Source organism: Rhinolophus ferrumequinum, chromosome 28, assembly GCF_004115265.2.
Source record: "Rhinolophus ferrumequinum isolate MPI-CBG mRhiFer1 chromosome 28, mRhiFer1_v1.p, whole genome shotgun sequence".
NCBI lineage: Eukaryota > Metazoa > Chordata > Mammalia > Chiroptera > Rhinolophidae > Rhinolophus > Rhinolophus ferrumequinum.
Window position 1 is genome coordinate 1,806,939 of NC_046311.1, and position 19,438 is coordinate 1,826,376.

The 19,438-nt window shown below is 57.9% G+C and overlaps 1 protein-coding gene across 2 annotated transcripts; it reads right to left on the reverse strand.

The window, feature by feature from the left end:
* Positions 1-55: 55 nt before the first annotated feature.
* On the reverse strand, positions 56-17,524 carry FAH (fumarylacetoacetate hydrolase). Of its 2 annotated transcripts, none has more exons than XM_033100116.1 (14): positions 17,369-17,524; positions 15,950-16,060; positions 15,029-15,150; positions 14,608-14,657; positions 14,092-14,182; positions 12,159-12,256; positions 12,003-12,055; positions 10,708-10,807; positions 9,945-10,075; positions 8,412-8,487; positions 6,462-6,508; positions 4,739-4,840; positions 4,043-4,160; positions 56-237 (listed from the first exon to the last, which is right to left on the reverse strand). In XM_033100116.1, the coding sequence occupies exons 1-14, from the start codon at positions 17,447-17,449 to the stop codon at positions 206-208; spliced, it is 1,212 nt and encodes a 403-aa protein (XP_032956007.1). In that variant the 5' UTR covers positions 17,450-17,524; the 3' UTR covers positions 56-205. The 2 variants fall into 2 exon arrangements, with proteins under 2 accessions (XP_032956007.1, XP_032956006.1); XM_033100115.1 differs by lacking the exon at positions 56-237 and adding an exon at positions 2,436-2,640.
* Between the last annotated feature and the right edge of the window lie 1,914 nt (positions 17,525-19,438).

The following is a 19,438-nucleotide window of genomic DNA, read 5'->3' on the forward strand; positions in this document are numbered from 1 at the left end:
CATCGTGTGTCTGTATGTTCCGTTCAAATCCTGTCCACACCCAAGGTTTTTTTTCCCACATAAATGCCATCAGTTACATAATGGAAATCAGACTCTCGCCTCAAGTTCCGTCCTGAGCGTGTTTCTGCTACAGTCTTCCCAGCCGTCACTTCAGGGGCTACGAGCCACGCCGTCTAGAGCATGTGAATAACGATCCAGACTCTTACTAGGTACGTACTTGGGTTGCTTCCCGTTTTCCTGTGGTACATGCAGCAAGAGGAAAAGAAAGGTAAAGACAGATACGCTGATCCCTGGGTGCTGGCTCAGGACAACGGAGAGCAAGTACTGAAGCTGTACCCCCCCCACCTACGAGACACGTGGGGGAGGAAGACCCAAGGGCTCGATGGTATTGGGGGCGCCACTGGAATTTCAAGCCCCTGCTCAAGGCAGGCGGGGATAGTCCTTTGTGACCAGAGCGCCTTCTCCAGTCTCTGGCTGGCTGACGTGAAGTTTGGGGCTGTGGAGAGAGAGAACTGTCCAGCAAAAGAAATGCACAGGATTCTTGCAGACGGGAAGGCGGCAGAGCGGAAGTGAAAGCACTCCGAGAGGCCTGTGAAGTGGGCCATGACCAGACCGCAGGAACACGTGGCCACGCAGGAGCTCCCCGCCCCAGGGAGCGGACGGACGAGGGGTTGTGCAGACAGTGGTGTCTGGCGGCCGGTGCACGGTGTCCTGTCCAGCCCTTCCTGTTCCTGCAGGGCCTTAGTAGTAAAGTCTGGTACACAACCCACGTCATGGCAGTGATATCTGGGGACAATGACGACATCTGGGAGGTGGGCGAATGAAGGGATGCAATGTGCAAAGGGACAGCAGTCCCAGGGATGGGAGGTCGTGGCCCTGGCAGCACCAGGGAGTCAGCGTGAGTCCCCAGGACAAATGTGACCCTGCCGACGCTCAGGTCGGCTGACAGAATAGGACACCGGCTCTGCCAGCCGGGGATCAGGGCCCATCGTTTCCACTTCATGTTTCCCAGTGAGTCGCTCGAATGTCTTCTTGTCCTTACTGAATCGAAAGGGCCGTGTGTCCCTCTCCCCTGAAACTGTCCCTCAATTCCAGAGGCTGGCTCGATCCAAAGGGGCTGCGTGCAAAGTGCAGGCAGAGGGCTTGCAAAGCTCGTGTGTCCACTGGCGCGGCTGCAAGCCCCGCGGCCTCGCTGCTGAAGACCGGTCCTGCCGTGCACGATGGGGGACACACGGTGCCCTGTGGGGCCCAGTCTGCCGAGAGGCGCACAGGTGAGCTCCTGAGTACACATCCACAGGCCCAGGCGTTGTGTTCAAACAGTACAAAGGCAGGCGGGCTGTGTCCAGAGGGCGGGTGGGGCCGTCAAGGTGCTCCCCCCCCATTCCTGCTGGGCTGCAGCTGGGGCAGGTGCTTCACTCGGCCACCTGTGGCCACGGCATCTGTTAGCCTCTGCCACTTCTGCAACATCCTGACAACTGTGACAACACTAATGCCACAGGCTATTAGCACCCCACTTCCCCCAGCAAGGAGGGTACCCCGGGGCTTATCAGACATGCAGCAGACTTAATTCCAGAACCTGATTTGAAGACACTGTTTCCTGATGCCACTCCTGGTACCACCTGCTTTATGAGGCAGGAAGCAGAGGCATTCTTACAGGACGAACTGAAGAGGATTTCACTGAGGGATGATTTTCAGAAGCGTAGGCAGGGTTCAGAGAGCAGCAGGGGATGGGGAATAATCCAGGACTGACGACAACGAGAAGCCATGACACCCCTTGACGGCGAGGGAAGAGGGGTACGAGAATCCAGCAAGGGTTGTTGGGCCAGAGGGAGGGGGACACCATGGGCCACAGCCACCCCCAAACCGTAGTCCAGCAGGGAAGGAGTGAGAACAAACACCGCGGCCGTTCTGTCCTGCCTGAGCCACCACGGCCCCCTCCCAACCAGGGGCTGGAGGGCATGCGCCTGGGTGACGTCGTCCAGAGGCCGCCCTCCCGGACAGCCGGCAGGACGGCCAGCAGACCTGTGGGGACCAAGGGACAGTGACCAGCTTGGGCCCTTGGCGTTCCTCCGCCAAAGGAGCTTACTGTCCTCCTCCTCCCTGGAGGAGGCAGACCACCCCCAGACGCTCACTGCAACCCTTCCCCGGGTCCCCAGCCTGCTGTCCACCCTGCAGACGGGCCCTGCAGCGCCCTCCATGCCGTCAGCCAGGTCCTCAGACTAAACCTCTCTCTGCATACACAGCCCGCTGGCTCTGCTTCTTGCAGGGGCGCCAGTCTCTCCAATCGCAGGGGAGATGGGAGGCCCCACCCAGACGCTTAATGACAAAACCGAGAAAACAAATTGTTGAACGTCTCCCACGGAAGCAGTACACACCCCGACCTTCCGAGTTCACTCAAGAACATGAGGGGACATCACACCATGACAGCGCAGGGCTCCGAGCATGGGGACAGCACAAGGGCTTTATTTATCACTGAAGGGAGAGTGGCCACGGCGGGGTCCCCTGGTCCCTAGGGGTGGGATGGGGGCCCAGCCCCCCGTTTCCAGGACAGCAGAGAGCATCACGCTGGTGAGAGGGCGGGCAGCACTTTCCCAGCACACTGGCCAAAGCCGACGCGGTAACCGTCCCCCTGGCAGTATCCTGGAACAGAGGGGACAGGGGTCAGCAGGAAGCCTCCAGGCGCATGGGACCCGACGCCCAGTAGCCACAGTGCCGGTCGTCACACATCCGGGCCCGAGGCAGGAAGGCGCCACCAAAAAGACCCACACGGAGTTTAGACAGAAGAACAGCCATCTAGATCTGCACAGAGCCGCAGGGCCCGCCCGCACTCGGGGGCTCTGAGAAGCACCCCAGGGATGCTCCACAGTTTCCCCGACTGGTGGTCAACCCTCCCCACGTGGCTTTGGGTTCAAATCCCAGGGCTGCTAATTAGCCTGAATCCAGACTGCCTGAGTTCAAAGCCTGGTTCCTCCACCTACTGGCTCCACGACCTTGGGTGCCCTTTGAACTCAGTTTCCTCATCTGTGAAATGGGTCTAATGATAGTACCCATGGTATGGGACTGTCACAGACAATATGAATTCACACACAGAAAAGCCCGAGAACAGCACCTGGCCCATGGCGACTGCTCAATAAATATCAGCTATGATGACGACGATAAGCGGGGTGACGGGGGCAGCCAGTCTAAGCTCGCCTGCAAACGGGAATGACCGTCCTTATGTCCGGGTTGGATGAAGCTCCAGCTTGCTCTCTCTCTCAGAGCACATGTTCAAAAAACGTCAGTGTCATTCATTCAACCCCATTTCCACAAAAGTGACGGAAAGGCAGAGAGGGGGAGGAGCTCATCCCCGGCGAGGAGGGGCCTGCCAGTCCAGACAAATGTCAGAAGAGACACGTCTGCGGGGCTGAGCAGCATGGAAGACACGAGAGCACAAAGGAGGAGCTGGGTGGGCAGGAGTTCACCAAGGACACAATGACCAGCATGCCAGACAGAGGAAACAGCACGTGCAAAGGCGCGGAGACCCAGGCGAGAGACGTGTGTGCTGCATTTGCTCAGTGAAGCTGTCGTGCGCGGGACCGAGCAGCCCTGTGACAGCCTGAAGCTCACCCTGCCTTCCCGCTTGGAGCTCCACCAGCACCACCACCCACGGTCAGCACCGCCTGCTTTCCACAGGCCAACGCCGCTCACATCAGCTCACTGCCCCACACGCCACCCTGGTGGGCAAAGCTGGCCACAGCATCGCCATTCACAGGTGGCATGGCAGATGCCCAAACACAGGCTCTCCGCATGCAGAATCCAGGATGACGGGAACCTGCCGTGATTTCACCATGTCGCTCAGGGAGAAAGGGGACAAAGCGGGACTTCCGTGGTCTCAGGAGACGGAAATTTAAAGCCCTGGGAGCCAAGGCTGGGATGAAAGACACAGCAAGCAGAACAGCCCTGGGATGGCGAGAGTGGAGCCGAGGAAGGCCGAGGGCTGCACAGCCGACAGGACAGGACAGGACGGAGGCCAGGAGACAAAGCCAGGCGTGGCCACCCTCACCTGTGATGATAACTTCATCCCCGTCCAGCAGGAACTTCCGGGTCTGTCCGTTCCCCAGCTCGATGGCCTTCGTGCCCCTCCACGACAGCTCCAACATGGAGCCAAAGCTTTCTGGCTCCTTCATAACAGGAGAGGGAAGAGAATGTCACATGTCCACTCCGGTGTGGACAGTGCACATGAGGCATGGGGGCCCTGGGCATGGGTGGAGAGACCCTGTGCCCCCCACAGACACTGTGTCTGTGTGCTTGAGTCTCGGCACCCTGCCCTTTGTTCAGGGCTGGGGGATGCTGGACCCCTCCCACTCCGAACAAGAGGCTGCAGTCAGGACTTCACAGGAAGTGACAGCACATACCCCCCAAGTCATTGTCTCCCAAGGTTCTGAGATGCTACCGTGGGCGGACAGTAGGGGGGCTGCCTCATCCTGGGAGGGCGCAGTGTGCGCTGGTGACAACCACACACGGGCCGTTTCCTAACTGTCCCCACAGGTCAGAATGACTCTCCCCAGGCAGGCAGACGCAGCCGCCCACTCATGCCAGCCTTTAGCTTTGAATTTGGAAAGGAAGTCCCTTTTGCACCGAGACGCAGGAAGCTGAGTGGGACCGAGCTATAAGATGCGCCTGCATGGGGCTGCGATTTCTTCTTGGGGAGCAGGGCAGCTCTAGCTACAGGGGAAGTCCCCAAGGCGATGACACTCACCGGCCCGCTGATGGTTCCAGATGCCAGGAGGTCCCCGGGCCGCAGGTTGCAGCCGTTGACAGAGTGGTGAGTGAGCTGCTGCAGCATCGTCCAGTACATGTGCTGCGGGCGAGGGACACAGAGGTGGGCACGGGCGGGCTTCCTCCCGGGCTCTCCCACCGGCTCCCCTAGACCCCTATAGCAGCGACCAGCTAGCCTCCTGCAGAGTTGCCCAGGGGCCTTCCCCACCCATGTCCCGGCCCACCCCACCTTCCCCGAGCAGCCGGCCCCGCTGCTCAGCCCGTGTAAAGCCTGCTCGTCTGTCCGTAATGACACTGCCCTGCAAACACCCTGGGACTCATCACGGCAGAGGCTCCTCATGAGCAAAACCTCGCTGTCATTCTCACACCCTGGGCCACGGGGCAAAGGAGCCCTAAGTGAGGTCAGGCTGTGGGGAAAAGGGACCAGGCCCGTGTGCCCCCGAAAGTCTCAGAAGCACGCACTGCTGCCCCTCTCCACAGCTTCTTAGATCTGCGCCTCCCCATCTCGGAGCCCCACATCCAGGCAAAGGAAACCCCAGAAACGGACCCTTGCCCAAACCCCTCAAGGCGGCCCCTATTTCTTCTCACTAGCCCAAGGCGCCCAGCATAAAGATAAACTAGAACGGAGATGAGAGGAAATAGGAACATGTTGGTTCAGAGGGGGTTCACATGGTCAGGAAACACAAAAAGGTGCCCAGCTGTATTAGTCATCGGGAAAAGCAAAATGAAATCACAGTCCCCAGGATGGCTACGATGAAAGGGCAAACACCACCACGTACTGACCGGGACACGGGGCAGCCGAAATGCTCACATGCTGCCTGCGAGAGGGTGAACTGCACAACCCCTCTGGAAAACTGGCTGGGAGACCCCCTGAATGGAGTGTGTAGGGACGCGTGCTCTGTGACCCCGCAGCTCTGTGCCTGGGTACCCACCTGACAGGCACGTGCACGTATGTGCACCAAAAGACGGGGCAGGAAGGTCCCTGGTGGCTCTGTAATAATCCAAAGTGGAAACAACCCGCTTGTCAATGGAGGAGTATTCACAGAGCGTGAGAACGACAAACCATCATGACAAACAGCACCACGGCTGAATCTCACGAACCCAATGTTAAAACACGAGAAGCCAGAGAAGAAGCATACACAGTGTGTGATTCCATGTGTATAAAAGGGAAAAGCAGACAAGATTAACGTACGGCAACAGAGGCCAGCAGAGAGGGCACCCCTGTTGGAGGCAGTGACCCCATAACTGGACGGGGGCCCAGGGCGCAGCTGACGTCCTGGAAATTTCCCATCTCTACCTCTCGGTGGCGGTTGCCGGCCCAGGGAGGGTGACTTTGTGAAAATTCACTGAGCTGTATGGACACTTAAAATTTGTATATTGTCATCTACGTGCTTCAATTAGAGTTTCACTTAAGAAAACAAAGTCACTCTGATCCATCCAGCCCGACAGAAGCCGGAGACGACACGCTTACAGACACGTCTATTATTCCCCAGGAAAGTCACTGGCCACGTCTGTGCAGACTCATCTGGACGGTCTCTGTGACCTCGCGGTCTCTCTGGAAAGGAGCCAGGCCCTGAAGCCCCAGACCCACATGGGGCCGACCCGTCACCATGTCCCCACGTGGACGCGACTCCCCCGTTCCTGCCAGAAGAGAGCCCTCTTCCCCTCACTTCCGGAAGCACTCGCCCCGCTTCAATGCTCACCTTGAAATTGGACCTGCATATGGTCGCCGCCTGGCTCATTCCTTCTCCTGTTGGAAAGACCAGGCATGTGACAGTGACAAAGAGACTCCATTCCGTTCACCAGGAAGGAAAGAGAAACCCACCGTGCAAGGTGGATTGCTGTGTGGCCTAAGCTTCCCACTGCCGAGCACGACTTTGCCTAGAGAGTCCGTGAAATGGAAGCTCCGAGGCTCTCGGACCCGAGCACGACCCGGGAGGCGCCACAGAGGTGCTCTATCCAGAGACAGCAAATATATGCACACAGCCACCCCTCCGGCCCCACTCCCACGGCGGACGGCGCGTCCCGGTCACAGCTCGTATTTCCTCTGAATTCAAGTGGAGCCTCAGTACGGTGCCGGCCCCGCTCGTCAGTGGAGGTCGCGCACAAGGTGAATCCTACTGCCATTTCCTTAGGTGCCCTTTGGACCGTCGGGCCATGCATCCCTGCCACCCTCCTCCAGTGACGGGCAGGGTGCCACTTCAACAGTATTTATTGGACACTGATGACATGCGGGAGGCCAGCCCATCCCTGCGCCACATGTGAACGGTGCACGTAATTGGGAATCTTGCATAATGAACAATTAGGAAACTCGTGCACTCCCGGAGAAGCGGCCTCCACCTTGGCCCGGGCTCCCCTCTGAGGCTGCACAGAACAGGTGCTCTCGCTGGCCCCACAAAGTCAGGGGCCCCCAAGCCTGCTCTGCCCCACGTCCTCTCACCCAGGACCCCTTGTGCTTAGTCCTCCCTCCTCTACTTCTTCACCTTCTTCATGAGCTTATCTGCTCCCCTGCCCCTGGGGAGCTCCCATGAATGTTTCCAGGAGGCAGGACGAAAACATGACAGAGATGGGCTCCTCTGTGGCTGTGAGGACACGAGCCTCAACCTTACGACACTGGGTTTAGTCTCAGCCTTGCCATTAGGCAGCTAAGTGACGCAAGCAAATCCCTGTAACGCCTCCGAACCTCCGTTTCCCAAACTGTGACATGAAGAAGTGGGACCAGAAGTTTTCCAGGGGGCACTGTGGCAGCTCTGAGGCACTCCCTATCAGCCCTGTGCTCGGGGGACCAAACTGCTGGCCAGGGGACACCACACCTGCTGCCAAGCACTGCCTGGGAAGGCCGCAGGCCCTGGGCCCGGCGGTGAGAAAGCCACAGCAGAACCTGCGTAGGGACAGAACCCAAGGAGAAAATCTAGGAAGAAAGGGTGTGGGCCACAGTGTAGTCCAGGGGACCCTCCCCCAGCCCGAGGGCCCCCACTGGAGATGGAAAATGACGCCCGCCTCTGCCTGGGCACAGGCTCTGTCCTCGACCTTCACACGGATCTACGTGTATACCCCTCACAACTTTACCATGAGATCAACGGTGTTATTACCCCATTTTACAGATGACAGACTGGGGCGCAGGCAGGTTCAGTAACTTCTGGGAGGGGCAGAGCCAAGGCTCGAACCCCAGGCACGGCCTGCCACACTCTACTGGCCTAGTGACAGAGGCTGGCCGAGCAGCCGCAGGGGGACGTGGACCCTGACCCACGGCTGGCGTGGGGGCTGCTTGTGCTGCTGTATGAGGCCCCAGAGGGCAGGTCCACGAGGACAGCTCCCAAACGGGCACGCACGTAATATGTCACGTGGGAGAGGAGATGTGTGAGCAGAGGCGGGCAGCCCCTGGCTGGGGAGCCTGGAGAGGGGACTCGAGCAGAGGAGGGGACCCCAGACTCTATGCTTCCGGCCCTAATAGCTGAGAGCGACCGATATGGGCGTAGGGCCGTGTGGGTGCCGCGGGGGTCCCTTTGAGCACAGTACTGTCCCTTCTCTTTCCCTTCCAAGAGCCCACATGTCTCCAAGGCTGGAGCAGGCGACACCCCCTCACCCTGCTGGAGCTCACGAGCCCTCGGGGCAGTGGCACTTGGGCACACCCTTTGACCCCACGGCCGTACCTTTCAGGGCGACAGACAGGTTGATGTCAAATGTGTAGGGCTGGTCATGGCGGAGATACGGCAGGGGCCTGGGGTCCTGTGAGAAGAGAGCGCAGCACAGAGGGGCGTGAGTGGGCAGGCCGAGCTGGCCCTGGCGGGGCCACAGCAGAGGGCCTGCTGGAGAAGGGGAGCTCGCCAGGGACCCCACCCGATAGCCCTGCACGTGGGCGGCGAGGGCCGTCCTATGTGCCAGGCTCCAGGAAAAGGGGCTGGAAAGGGGCCTCAGCAGGGACAGGGGCCCAATCAGAGAGGTCCCAGCGGGCGGTCAGTGGGAGAGCCAGAGATGGGGAGTAAAGCAAGGTCTGGGGGAGAGGCCGGGTGACAGAGCGGAGGCGGAGACGGAGGCTCATGGCCCGTCTGACTGGGGACCGTCTGCAGAGGCAGCTTTGCCGGCCAAGCCAGGTCTGCACTTAGGCCCAAAGCAGTGTTTCCCCAAAGCGCAATGCTGTGTCCCTACTGGTACGTGACATAATTGCGGTGGTTTTAACAGCTACGTGATTCTTTTGCTTTTTATGATTAACATGGTGACTAGTGACACCAGTAGGGACATAAAGTTCCGTTTCTAAACACTTTAGTTGAGTTTTAACTATGGGATCTGCTTGAAAGGAAAACGTTGAGTAAATGCCAGTGCAGAAGTGGACGAGGTAGGAAGGCCGGTCATGCATGGTATCTGGGAGGGGCTGGCGTAGAGAGGGGGGAAGGGGGCCTGTGAACGGGGAGAGAGCCTGACGAAGGATGGAACTGGGAGGGGACGAGGGGTGCGGGAGGGCGTCTGGGGCAGGAGCTGAGAGGGAGGTGGGGTGGGGCCCCGAGCAGGCGAGGTGCTCAGGGGACACGTGCGGGCAGAGCAGCACAGGGCCGGAGCTCGCCAGGGCTCCCCCATGTAGAGGGGTCACACAGGATTCTGGAGACACAGAAATAGGACAGGTCACGCGCCAGAAGCCAGGCGGGGGCGTGTTGAGGAAGAGTGGGGGTGGCCAGGGGGCCAAAGAGAGCATGAGGCCACGGCACTGGCCATAAGGTCTCAGGGCACTTGGCGAGGCCACTGGTGATGATGGGGGCAGCCACCAGACTGTGACAGGACGAGCAGTAAGGGGTGAGACGGTGACACAGGCCTGAACAGAGGTTGGGGCTCGGGGACCGGAACCCCTCGTTGCCCGGATCCAAACTGCATTCTACCAGTTGGGCTCCAGGGGGCAGCATCGTACAGAACCCAACTTGACCCCCTGGGAAATTGTGCAATGGGGTGACACTGTCAGGGACCCTATCTCCCCTGCCAACCAGCCCGTCCCCCTGGCCTCAGAGGAGGCTGAAGGTTACGAAATTCTGTGTTTTGCCCAAGAACCACGCAGGGGCAAGGGGAGCACAAGGCAGGATGACTGGTGCCTGCCCGGGTGTGGAGCCAGTCCCCGCCCCACTTCCCATCCCCGCCCCGACAATGTGCCCGCCGGGTGGATAAACAGGGTGGGCCGCATCCTGCCGGGCTCTGCTCACCTGGTCAGGGTTGGGTACCACGAAGGGCATGAGGGCATCCATGGGCACCACCCACGGAGAGATGGTGGTCCCAAAACTCTTCCCGAGGAATGGCCCAAGAGGCACGTATTCCCACTTCTGAATGTCTCGAGCTACAGGAGAAGGGGAGCAGGGCTTACGAGGGCAGCCGGGACCTCACTCCACGTCCCTCGTCCCCGACCACGGAGCACACACGGTGCTCTGGCCCCAACCAGGCTGCCCTGACCCAAGCGGCCACAGCACTCAATGCCAAGGCCGGAGGTCCCTTGGGTCATGGTGCCAGGTTACAGCAAAGAGAAGGATGGCCAAGGGCAGGCCCAGGGCGCTGGAGCTCACTCTCCAACTGTGAGGCGGACACCTCCTGGACTCAGGTGCCATCTTCCTCCCGCAGGTGGCAGAGGCTCAGGAACTGGGCTGGGTTTGAAATCTCAGCTCAGCCTCTAACTGAAATCCCTCAGCTCCTCCTCTGGGAGGTGGGGGTGACGATGTCACCTGTACCTTGCTGGCACTCAGCACAGGGCCTGGCACACACGGTTCACACCTACTGGCTGTGACGTCAGCCCTGTCCCTGCTCCACTTACAGAAACACGGGGGCTCAGGTTGGTGACTGGCCCAGGGGCTCAAAGCCGAGAAGTCTGTCTGCTGCCCAAGCCCACGCTCACAGCCGACCCAGGACACCAGGCCCAGGGGCCCCGGAGCTGAGCGCACGCAGTGGACTCCCCCTCAGGCCGCCCGCACCACTTACCACTCCAGTCGTTCATGAGGACCATCCCAAAAATGTGCTCAGGGGCCTTGGAAATGGGGATCGGCTCTCCAAATTTGTTCCCAGGGCCCACAAAGAAAGCCTGCCGAGGGGAAAAGCAGATTAGAATCTGGGGCCACCTGCCGTCCCAGGTCACTGCCTGGAGGGCAAAGCCAGGCATTACCAAACCAGGCGGCCATGGCCAGGGGCCAGGACTGCCACAGGGGCCGGGCAGGGCTCCGAATCCACGGCGCTTCCCGGTCCTTTGCTGCACCTGAAGGTGGTGAGCACCCACTCACGGCCCCTGTGCCTCCTGCCACCGCCCCACTGCTCCGCTGTCTCTCTCCCTCCCCCCCCCACACACGCTGCATTTTAAGATGTGACAGCTCCACGAGGCTCGTGAAAAATGACAGTATCGGGGTCTGTAGTCGTGCCATGAAAAATTGGAAGGCTGCCTCCAAAATGCAGCCAAGAGCCTGGTGGGGTGCACGTCACCCACCCCAATCCATCACCCACAACCTCGGAAGAGAAACATCATGGGCACAATGAGCAGGAACCAACAGAACATCGTGACGTGACTGGAGGAAAAATTGGGACAATGACTGTCAACAGCACACGAGCAGCTATGACATTTGCAAAACCGGAGTCGTTTTATTTGCCCTGTGACAGTGTTTAAACATTGCAAAACCTTCATCAAGATTTAAAAACAAAACGCAAGGGCACCAGCTCATCGAGAATCTTACCACAACGCGGTCCAATTACCTGTGCCCCACCCCGCCCCCCGCCTCCACACTCTGACTTTCTGCCTTTTCTCCACCGGCCCCATCTGCCCCCCGACAGGGACTAACAGAGCGGGGGCACTTGCCTGCAGAGTCCTCCGTTTGCCCAGAGACAAGACCCTGCCCCAAACCTGGTCCCCACGCCCTGCTCTGGGTCCATGTGACAGCATCACTATGGCAGCAGGAGGTAACGGGCTCCCTGGGAGTGGCTGGCTGGGCCTGGGGACAAGCTGGCAGTGCCCACACATTGCCTTCCTCTGACAGAGTTTAAAGAAATCACAGGACAGGACTGACCGGCAGGGAGCTCCTGTCTGCCTCTAACCAACCCAGGGTTCCCACTGCCACAGCCCTCCTGGGGGGCCCACACCCCGTCTCCTCCACCTGCCGTAACTGGACACCCAGAGCCTCCCCAGGCCTCACCCAAACCCTGGGGGCTGCTATGGGAAGCCCCTCCACCCAGCATCCTGCCGTAATGTTTATATAGAGCCCATGGCAATAAAACCCCGAGGTCCCGCTTACCATTTCCAACTCTATGTCCAAGAGTTTGCAGGCGCCATACACGGGAGGCTTAGCTGGAAGAACACCAGAAAGAGAGGCTGTTGTCAGCAGCAGGCGAGGGAACCATGGCGCGTGACACAGAACTACACAGGCGGGCCTGGACCTCGGGGCACGTACAGTCATCGGGTCTCATCTGTCCCATGGGCCTTCGGATTGGGGTGCCAGACACCACGATGGAAGAGGCACGGCCATGATAGCCAACCGGTAAGTGCAGCCTGAGAAAGGAAGGTGAGAGAACACAGGGTGCCTGTTACTTGTTACAACATACCTCTCCAAGTTCTTAAAAATTAAAAACAAAAAAAGAATCAGTACATGTAAGTGGTTCAAAAACCGAAAGGTATTTCCACGTGTCCATCAACAGATACACGGATGAGCAAAATGTGGTCTATACATATAATGGACTAGCGCTCAGCCTTAAAAAAAAAGGACATTCTGACACTTGCTACCACATGGATGACCCTTGAGGACATCGTGCTAAGTGACAGAAGCCAGTCACAAAGAGACAGTACTTGACTTTAGCCCAGAACAGCTGATTTCTGACTTCTGGCCCCCAGAACTGTAAGAGAACATATTTGTGTTGTTTAAGCTACAAAATTTGTGTTACTTTGTCACAGCAGCAATAGGAAACTAACCCAGTGTGCATGTACATATGTTTTTTTTGTCTTTTTATAAAAACGACAACTCAACTTTGCACACCACCTTCACTTATGCACACCCCTTTTGATCCTCAATTTTTCTTTCAAGAGCTATAAAACGTATCATGTCGTGAATAGACTGTAATTTTTTTTAACTCTTCCTCCACTAATAAGCACTCAGATTGCTTCCAGCGTTGGGCCATTAGAAAGACTGCTGGCAAACACCTTTGCTCTTGAATATAAACGTTACGTCTGCAGGACAGACGCATGAAAGGGAGGCTGAGGGGCAGAAGGCATGCACATTTCACACATTCAGTGTTTTGCTTAATGATGTCCTGTCTTTGCTGTTTGGTGAATCCCAGGAAGCATATATTACCTCTATAATAAAGGACATGTGCATAAAGCAAGGCACAGCTGTGGGCCACCTTGCTGTAAGCATCGTGAGCGAGGCGTGCTTGCTGTTACCCTGAGGAAGTGGGGTGTGGCTCCCACACTCAGCCTGGGCCCTGCTCAGGCCCGAGTCCTGAGTACCTGTCCGCCTGCGGTCTCAGGTGCACCCCCGCTGTCCCACAACCACGGCGCTGCTGCTTAATTTCTTTGGGTCCTAACCTGCTCTTTCTCTCTTTCTTCCTTATTCATCTGGGTCCTGAGAGACCTCTCACTGCCTGGCACAGCCGACCTGAAACTGTCACTGAAAGAGGGAAGAGCCTGTGCCCACCCCAGCTACCACGTGTGGCTGGTGGCACCTGGCCTGGGGTGTGCGTGCACGTGCCACTGCTCTGAGTAACGGTCACCTCCAGAGGACCACATGGAGCAAAGGGGCCAGGATTTCAGCTGGGCAGCGCTTTGACCTGGGAGTCAGAAGACTACCTGTGACCCTGTTGGTCTCAGGCAAGCCAGCCCTTCTCTGAACCTATTTTCCCTCCTGTGAAATGGGCCAACGGTCAGAGCCTTGGCGACTGTGCTGAACTATGAGGAGGGTCAAATAAATGAACACAGCTCTCATTCTGAACTGACCCCACTTTGAGAAAAGGACAGCAGCGGCGGGCACACGTAAGGATTCTCATTCATCAGAGATTTCTAACATGGAAAACACTAGGATCTAAGGCTTGCCAATGGAACAATAACATCCTGCTTACAAACGAGAGAATCTGGGAGGATCTCAGTGACTGACCCCCGTTCTCTAGATAAAGGGGCTCACGAGATTGCCCCATGACTCTACAGCAGCTCCAGGGCTGCGCTGAGAAGACCAGGAGCTGAGACCATTGTTTCCCGAAGCGGTCACATCAAGGTCATCGCTGGTTTTCCTCCCCAGTGTCTTTAACCTAAGAGGACGTGGCCGGTCCCGGGGCAGGCAACGTGCTGCTCGATCTGGACAGACAGACTTTGAACTTCACCCCTGGCCTGGAACATACCAATTGGGCATCAGCGCATTGTCCTCGCCCCTGAACATGATTCCGACATTTGTAGCGTGCTGCCGGGAGGAATAGAAGTCCGTGTAATCACCTGCAGAGAAAGTCACGAGAGGCCATCAGCGACCCCTCAGGACGGGGAAGGGCTGGCTCCAAGGACTGGCGTGAGACGACAGGTGGAGGAAGCAGGAGTGTAACTTCCCGTACGCCCCATCCCGCGGGCTGGCGGGCAGGGGCCGTGAGTGCACACCCACAGCATTTGGACGGTCCCCACGGTCAGCAAGAAAGGCACACACCTTAGCTTCACTAAAAGCAATGTTTTTTGGGAACTCCCAACTTAGAAACAAATAAGAGCTCTGGCCTTTGGCAGGCTGTGTCAATGCCGGGCCGGGGTCAGTGATGGGGTGGGGGTAACCCCCAGAGACCCTCCTCTGTTCCCTCCCCATCAAGAAGCAGGGACCAGCCATCTGGATCCACGAGGCTGCTCCGTGCGTGTCCTCGTCATGAGACTGTCCTTACCTATGGTGGCTGGAAGGTGCATCGTGGCAGAAACCTGGGAGACGAACGCGCTGAAACACAGAAGCAGGGGCTTCAGGGTCAAGCAAGTGACGAGGCGAGGTCCCTGGTCTGGAGGCCCCCCCAAGGCTCAGCCCGGACCACGAGCTCCAGTGAGCGCCGCCAGGCTGGCCTGGGCCTGGGCTGAGGCGGCCACACTAGGAAGAGCATCCACCCGCCAAAGCCGAGACGCCTCTTTTCTGCCTGTGTTCGTCTAGGAAACGAGCTAAATCACACCGCCGCTAGGAACCAGACAGGACACGGAAGGCAGTGGGCAAGGGGTGGTGCCCGTCACCCCGGAACAGCCCAGGGGCCTCAGGATGGTTCTGACGACCACCCTGTCCTCGTCTCCCGCCCGCACCCCTGATGTCCACATGCTCCTCACCGCTTCCGAAGCTCCGTGTCATCTCTGAGCCTGGCCTGGCTGGCAGACAGCAAATCCTGCAAGAAAGCTCTTGCCTCCTTCCAAGCGGCCTGGCCCAGGCCCATGAAGCTGTTGAGAGTAGGCTGAAGCGGGGAGAAAGAAGGTCACACACAGCAAAATGCTGGTGGTGCCCCTCCTGTCCCCAGGACAGGCCTTCCAGGGCCCTGCCACTCAAATTCTCTGGACTTCGGCTCTTAGCTCTGTTGCCTGTTCATGAACTTGGGGAAAGGTGTCACCTCTCCTGAAGGGACTCAACCCCTCACTCACTTGCACACAACTGGCCCAGCCCGGGAGCTGCTGTGCCGGTTGCCGGTTCAGCTTGGCCCGCCTGCAGCTGAAGGAGGCTGTGTTCCTCCGACAGAGGCATCTCCAGCCTGTGGGTTATTGCAGTCTATACAGATCCCCTTCACGTAAGTGAAGAAGAGGCTTCTGAGCAGGGAGATGTGGCAGAAAAAGCACCTGTGGGCTCCCAAGGCTGGCGTGCCAGCCCCAGCTCCAACACTTGTAGCCACGTGACCCGGGAGAGTAGCATCTTGTTTCAGATTAGACCCTCATTCCTCTGATGAGGGTCCAAATTCCTAGGCCAGAGGGTCGCTGTGAGGACGGGGCGAGAGAGGTGTGGGAGATTCCTGGCACACAGGACGTGCTCAAAAACTCCCCCTCTCCCTCCTGACCTGCGGGACGGGCAGGTGCCCATCAAAGCACCCGGCCGTCCAGAGGGAAGTCAATTCAAATCCTTCCCACAGCGACGCATCCTGCAGGCTGGCTCCTACATGGTGGCCACACAGAGGGCACTGGGGCCAGCTGTCCCTTCCTCCCTGGCTGTAGCTACAGAGCTGCAGGGCCACTGAGATCCAGGGCAAGCCAAGTCACATGTCCTACCTGATCGAAGACATCCTGGTGTTTGGAGAGGACAGGCCCGGTGAAGAGGTGCTTAATGACACTGAGGTCCAGGACCTGGTCTCCAATGGCCACGCCGATCCTGGGTCTCGGCTGGGAGGAAGGTGCATGGTCAGGGCTCGGCTCGCTGACCCGCAGGGTCCTTCTACATGAGAGCCCACAGGTCCCCCTGGGGGTGGCCCTCTGTGGAGTGGGACTGAGGAACTGGGTGGTCAGCACTGAACCCCAGCTCTCTGCGCCTCCCAATGAGCTAAAAGGTGGGCAGCGATAGCGTCAGGTGAGGCCGGTTCTGCTTGAAGGCGCCGGGCGTCCTGGAACCCAAAGGAGCCAAATGCCCGCCCGGCAGTCTTCAGAGGGCAGAGGGAAGGGGCTGTGTCCCCCCACCGTCCCTCGTGGCTGGCCCTGCACACGCTACTGTGGAAACAGCAGGGCCGTGCTGTCTGAAGGCGCCGGCCACACTCTCCGGGTCTTCATCCCCGAAGACTCGGGGAAAGCAAGGCCGAGCACCGCACCTGCCTGTCACCGATGCTCGCGTCTTAATTATCCGGACACGGAGCAGCAGAAGCGGCGCGGGCGGCCTGCCTGCAGAGGGCGGCGGCCTCTCACCCCGGTTAGGGTTTAACTGGGCTCAGCTCGCAGGGCTCCCCACCGGGAGGAGCCGTGTTGGTTATTAACCTTTCGGGCCCTTGCAACATCGGGGCAGGCCTGGCCGTTGTGAAACCCGCTGTTGACTCTTCCCGACCACGCCACGGGCTGCAAAGGCCCGCCGCCACTTGGGGGAAGGGGAGCCCCTGGCCAGGACCCGCCGGCTGCCGGGAGCGCCTTTTACGGCGGGCTGCAAGCAGGGTCTGGGGCGTCTTCTGCGAAGACTTCTTTCTACCAGTCAGACCCCCCTAATGCCAGCCCGGTTCTCTGCTGACCAGCAAGGGAACGAGGAGAAAGCCCGCAGCCCGGAGCTCAAAGACGTGCAGCTGGAGGCGAGGAGACTTGGCGCCAGCAAGGGCGCTCAGGCCGCGGTGCGGCCGACAACACCGGGGTCACTTCCCGTGTCCCCGGGGGGAGGGTCAGGGCCCGCCCCGGGCGAGGCGCAGAACACGGCGTCTGGAGGGCAGGGCACGACCCCCGGAAGTGTGGCGGCAGCGTCTGGGGCCCGAGCCGCAGCAGAACCTGCTCAGCCGGCCGGGAGGGGTGCGGGCGCGGACAGGTCTCGGTTCGTTGGCACTTAGTTCTCACACACACCTGCGGGAGCACCTGTGCACGGCCCGCTCCTCAGGGGCAAACGGGCCCCGGGACGCCGGAGTCTGGGCCGCGGCGCCCGGCGGGCACGGTCGAGGCATGAGGCGAAGCTGAGGTGCAGGGGGCCCCCCGTCCGCCCGCGCGCTCCCCGCGCCCTCCGCTCACGTTGCCTGTGGTGGAGAAGACGCCATAGGGCAGGTTGTGGATCGGGAAGTCACAGTCCTGGGCCACCCGGACGAACGACATGCTGGCGAGCGCGCAGTCGGACTGGACGCCGCGGAGCGGTCGGGCGGGAACGCCACTCTGCGGGCCCCGCCCCTCAGCGCGGCCGCGTGACGGGCAGGGCCGGGCCACGCCCCCGACCACGCCCCCCGCGCTATCCCTGCCCCTCTTGCACCGCCCTCGGGGAGAGCAAGGTCCCGCGGCGGGCGCAGGACCTCCGCAGAGCCGTCCCCAGCCCTGCACCCAAGGCTCCGCTGGGTGACCCCAGCCTCGGGTCCCCGCCGCGCCCTGCTCTCTGCCCTACAGCGCGCTTGTGGGCGTCCAGGAAGGGGGAAAGGAAGAGTGTCCCAGCATGTAAGATGCATTAGGGGCAGCACTTCCGAGCTGTAAGATGTCAACTATGGATGTGGCCTGGACAGGCCCTGACCCTCCCCTTCAAGGCGGGAACCTTCTCTCATTCTGTGTGTGGCGTGGTAGCCAGCAGCACACGGGTACAGACTTCAGTGATTAATATACAATTGCTGAGCAAAGGCAATTCATTACTGGCCAGTGAGCCCCACTCAGCCAGGCCCTGGGATCCAGTAGCTTCTGCTCCCTGCCCCGTGTGCCCGGGCGGTGAGCATGGCCGCCCAGGACCTCCCACTGAAGACACACAGGCTAAAGAGCCTACATGATAAAAGCCGTGCGGACACAAAACCAGACCTTTGGGGGAGGGGGACAGATGCGTGTGTGGGAAGGGGTGTGGACACGCCACAGCTGGAGGAGGAGGAATAAAGACTTCGTAGTTTTAAAATAGACTTGCCAACCCACTAATTACATACAGTGTCTGAAAACACCAAAGCTGGTCCCTAGTTGAAGTAACTTGCAAACACACTGTATTTTCTTTTCTTTCTCCTGCTTTGGGAAGGGGTGTGTTGAGCATGTACAGTAATCATTAAAAACTTTTAAGGAAAAAATATTGCCTATAATCCCACCAACCTAGTCTTCACATTTTCATGTTATTTGTTCATTCCATTTGTGTGCACGATTTTTCCATCTTTGTGAACTTTACATAGAGGCCATTTTTCAATCTTTCCCTGTTTTTCTCCTGAACGTTTTTCCTTGTGGCCAAATAGACTTATTCTTTTCAACGGCTAAAGCTGCGATATTTTGGACCGTGATAATGGAGCAATGAAGAGCTTTCTGTCTTGACGTACACTCTTGGCCAGGATCTACAATGTAATTTTAAATATAAGCAGCCCTTTGTTTCTGACTTTAGAAGGGAATGAGTTTCCTTTTGTTTAGAAGGTGCGTGCTTTTTGTTTGGTTGGTTTTACACAGAAACTATCAGCTTAGGAGAAATTCCTCTCTAGTAGTAATTTATCATCTTTTTAAAATCATGAATGGGTGCTGAACTCTATTAAATACTTTATCTGAATCTGTTGAGATAGTCATAATGGTTTCCTCTTATTTTGATCTTTAATGTGATAAATTACATTTACAGATTTTAATACTAAGCCATCATTACATACCAAGATAGAACATACAATTAGTAAGTAAACAAATTCAAACCTAGAATTTTGTATTGTAAGACACTGCTTTCATCTGTTTTACATAATATGTCATGTTTAAAAAGGGCTGGCTGCCAGATAAGTTTGAAAACCACAGGACAAATGGCCTTTCCAGGGTCTTTCTAATCCCCAGTTCTCCAACGCCGCCTCATTTTAGTTACGCTTTCAGTTTCTCTAATCCTACCTAAAAAAAAGAAGCTTCTCCTAGATGCTAACTCGGTGTGACAGAGGGCAAGACAGAGATTCAGACAAGAGCTACAAAAGAGGACGCCTAAGTGACAGAGAGAAGTTCTTGGCTTTGAAGAGATGATGACATCTTCAACTCACAGGAATATAAGATCACAATTTATCATCAGGAGATTAGTCATAGACAGGTGTAAGATGAACAACAGTAGTCCTTTTACAAAATTAGTAAAGTAGAAAACTACAGGACAAAGAGTCAAAATGAAGTACCAGAAGAATA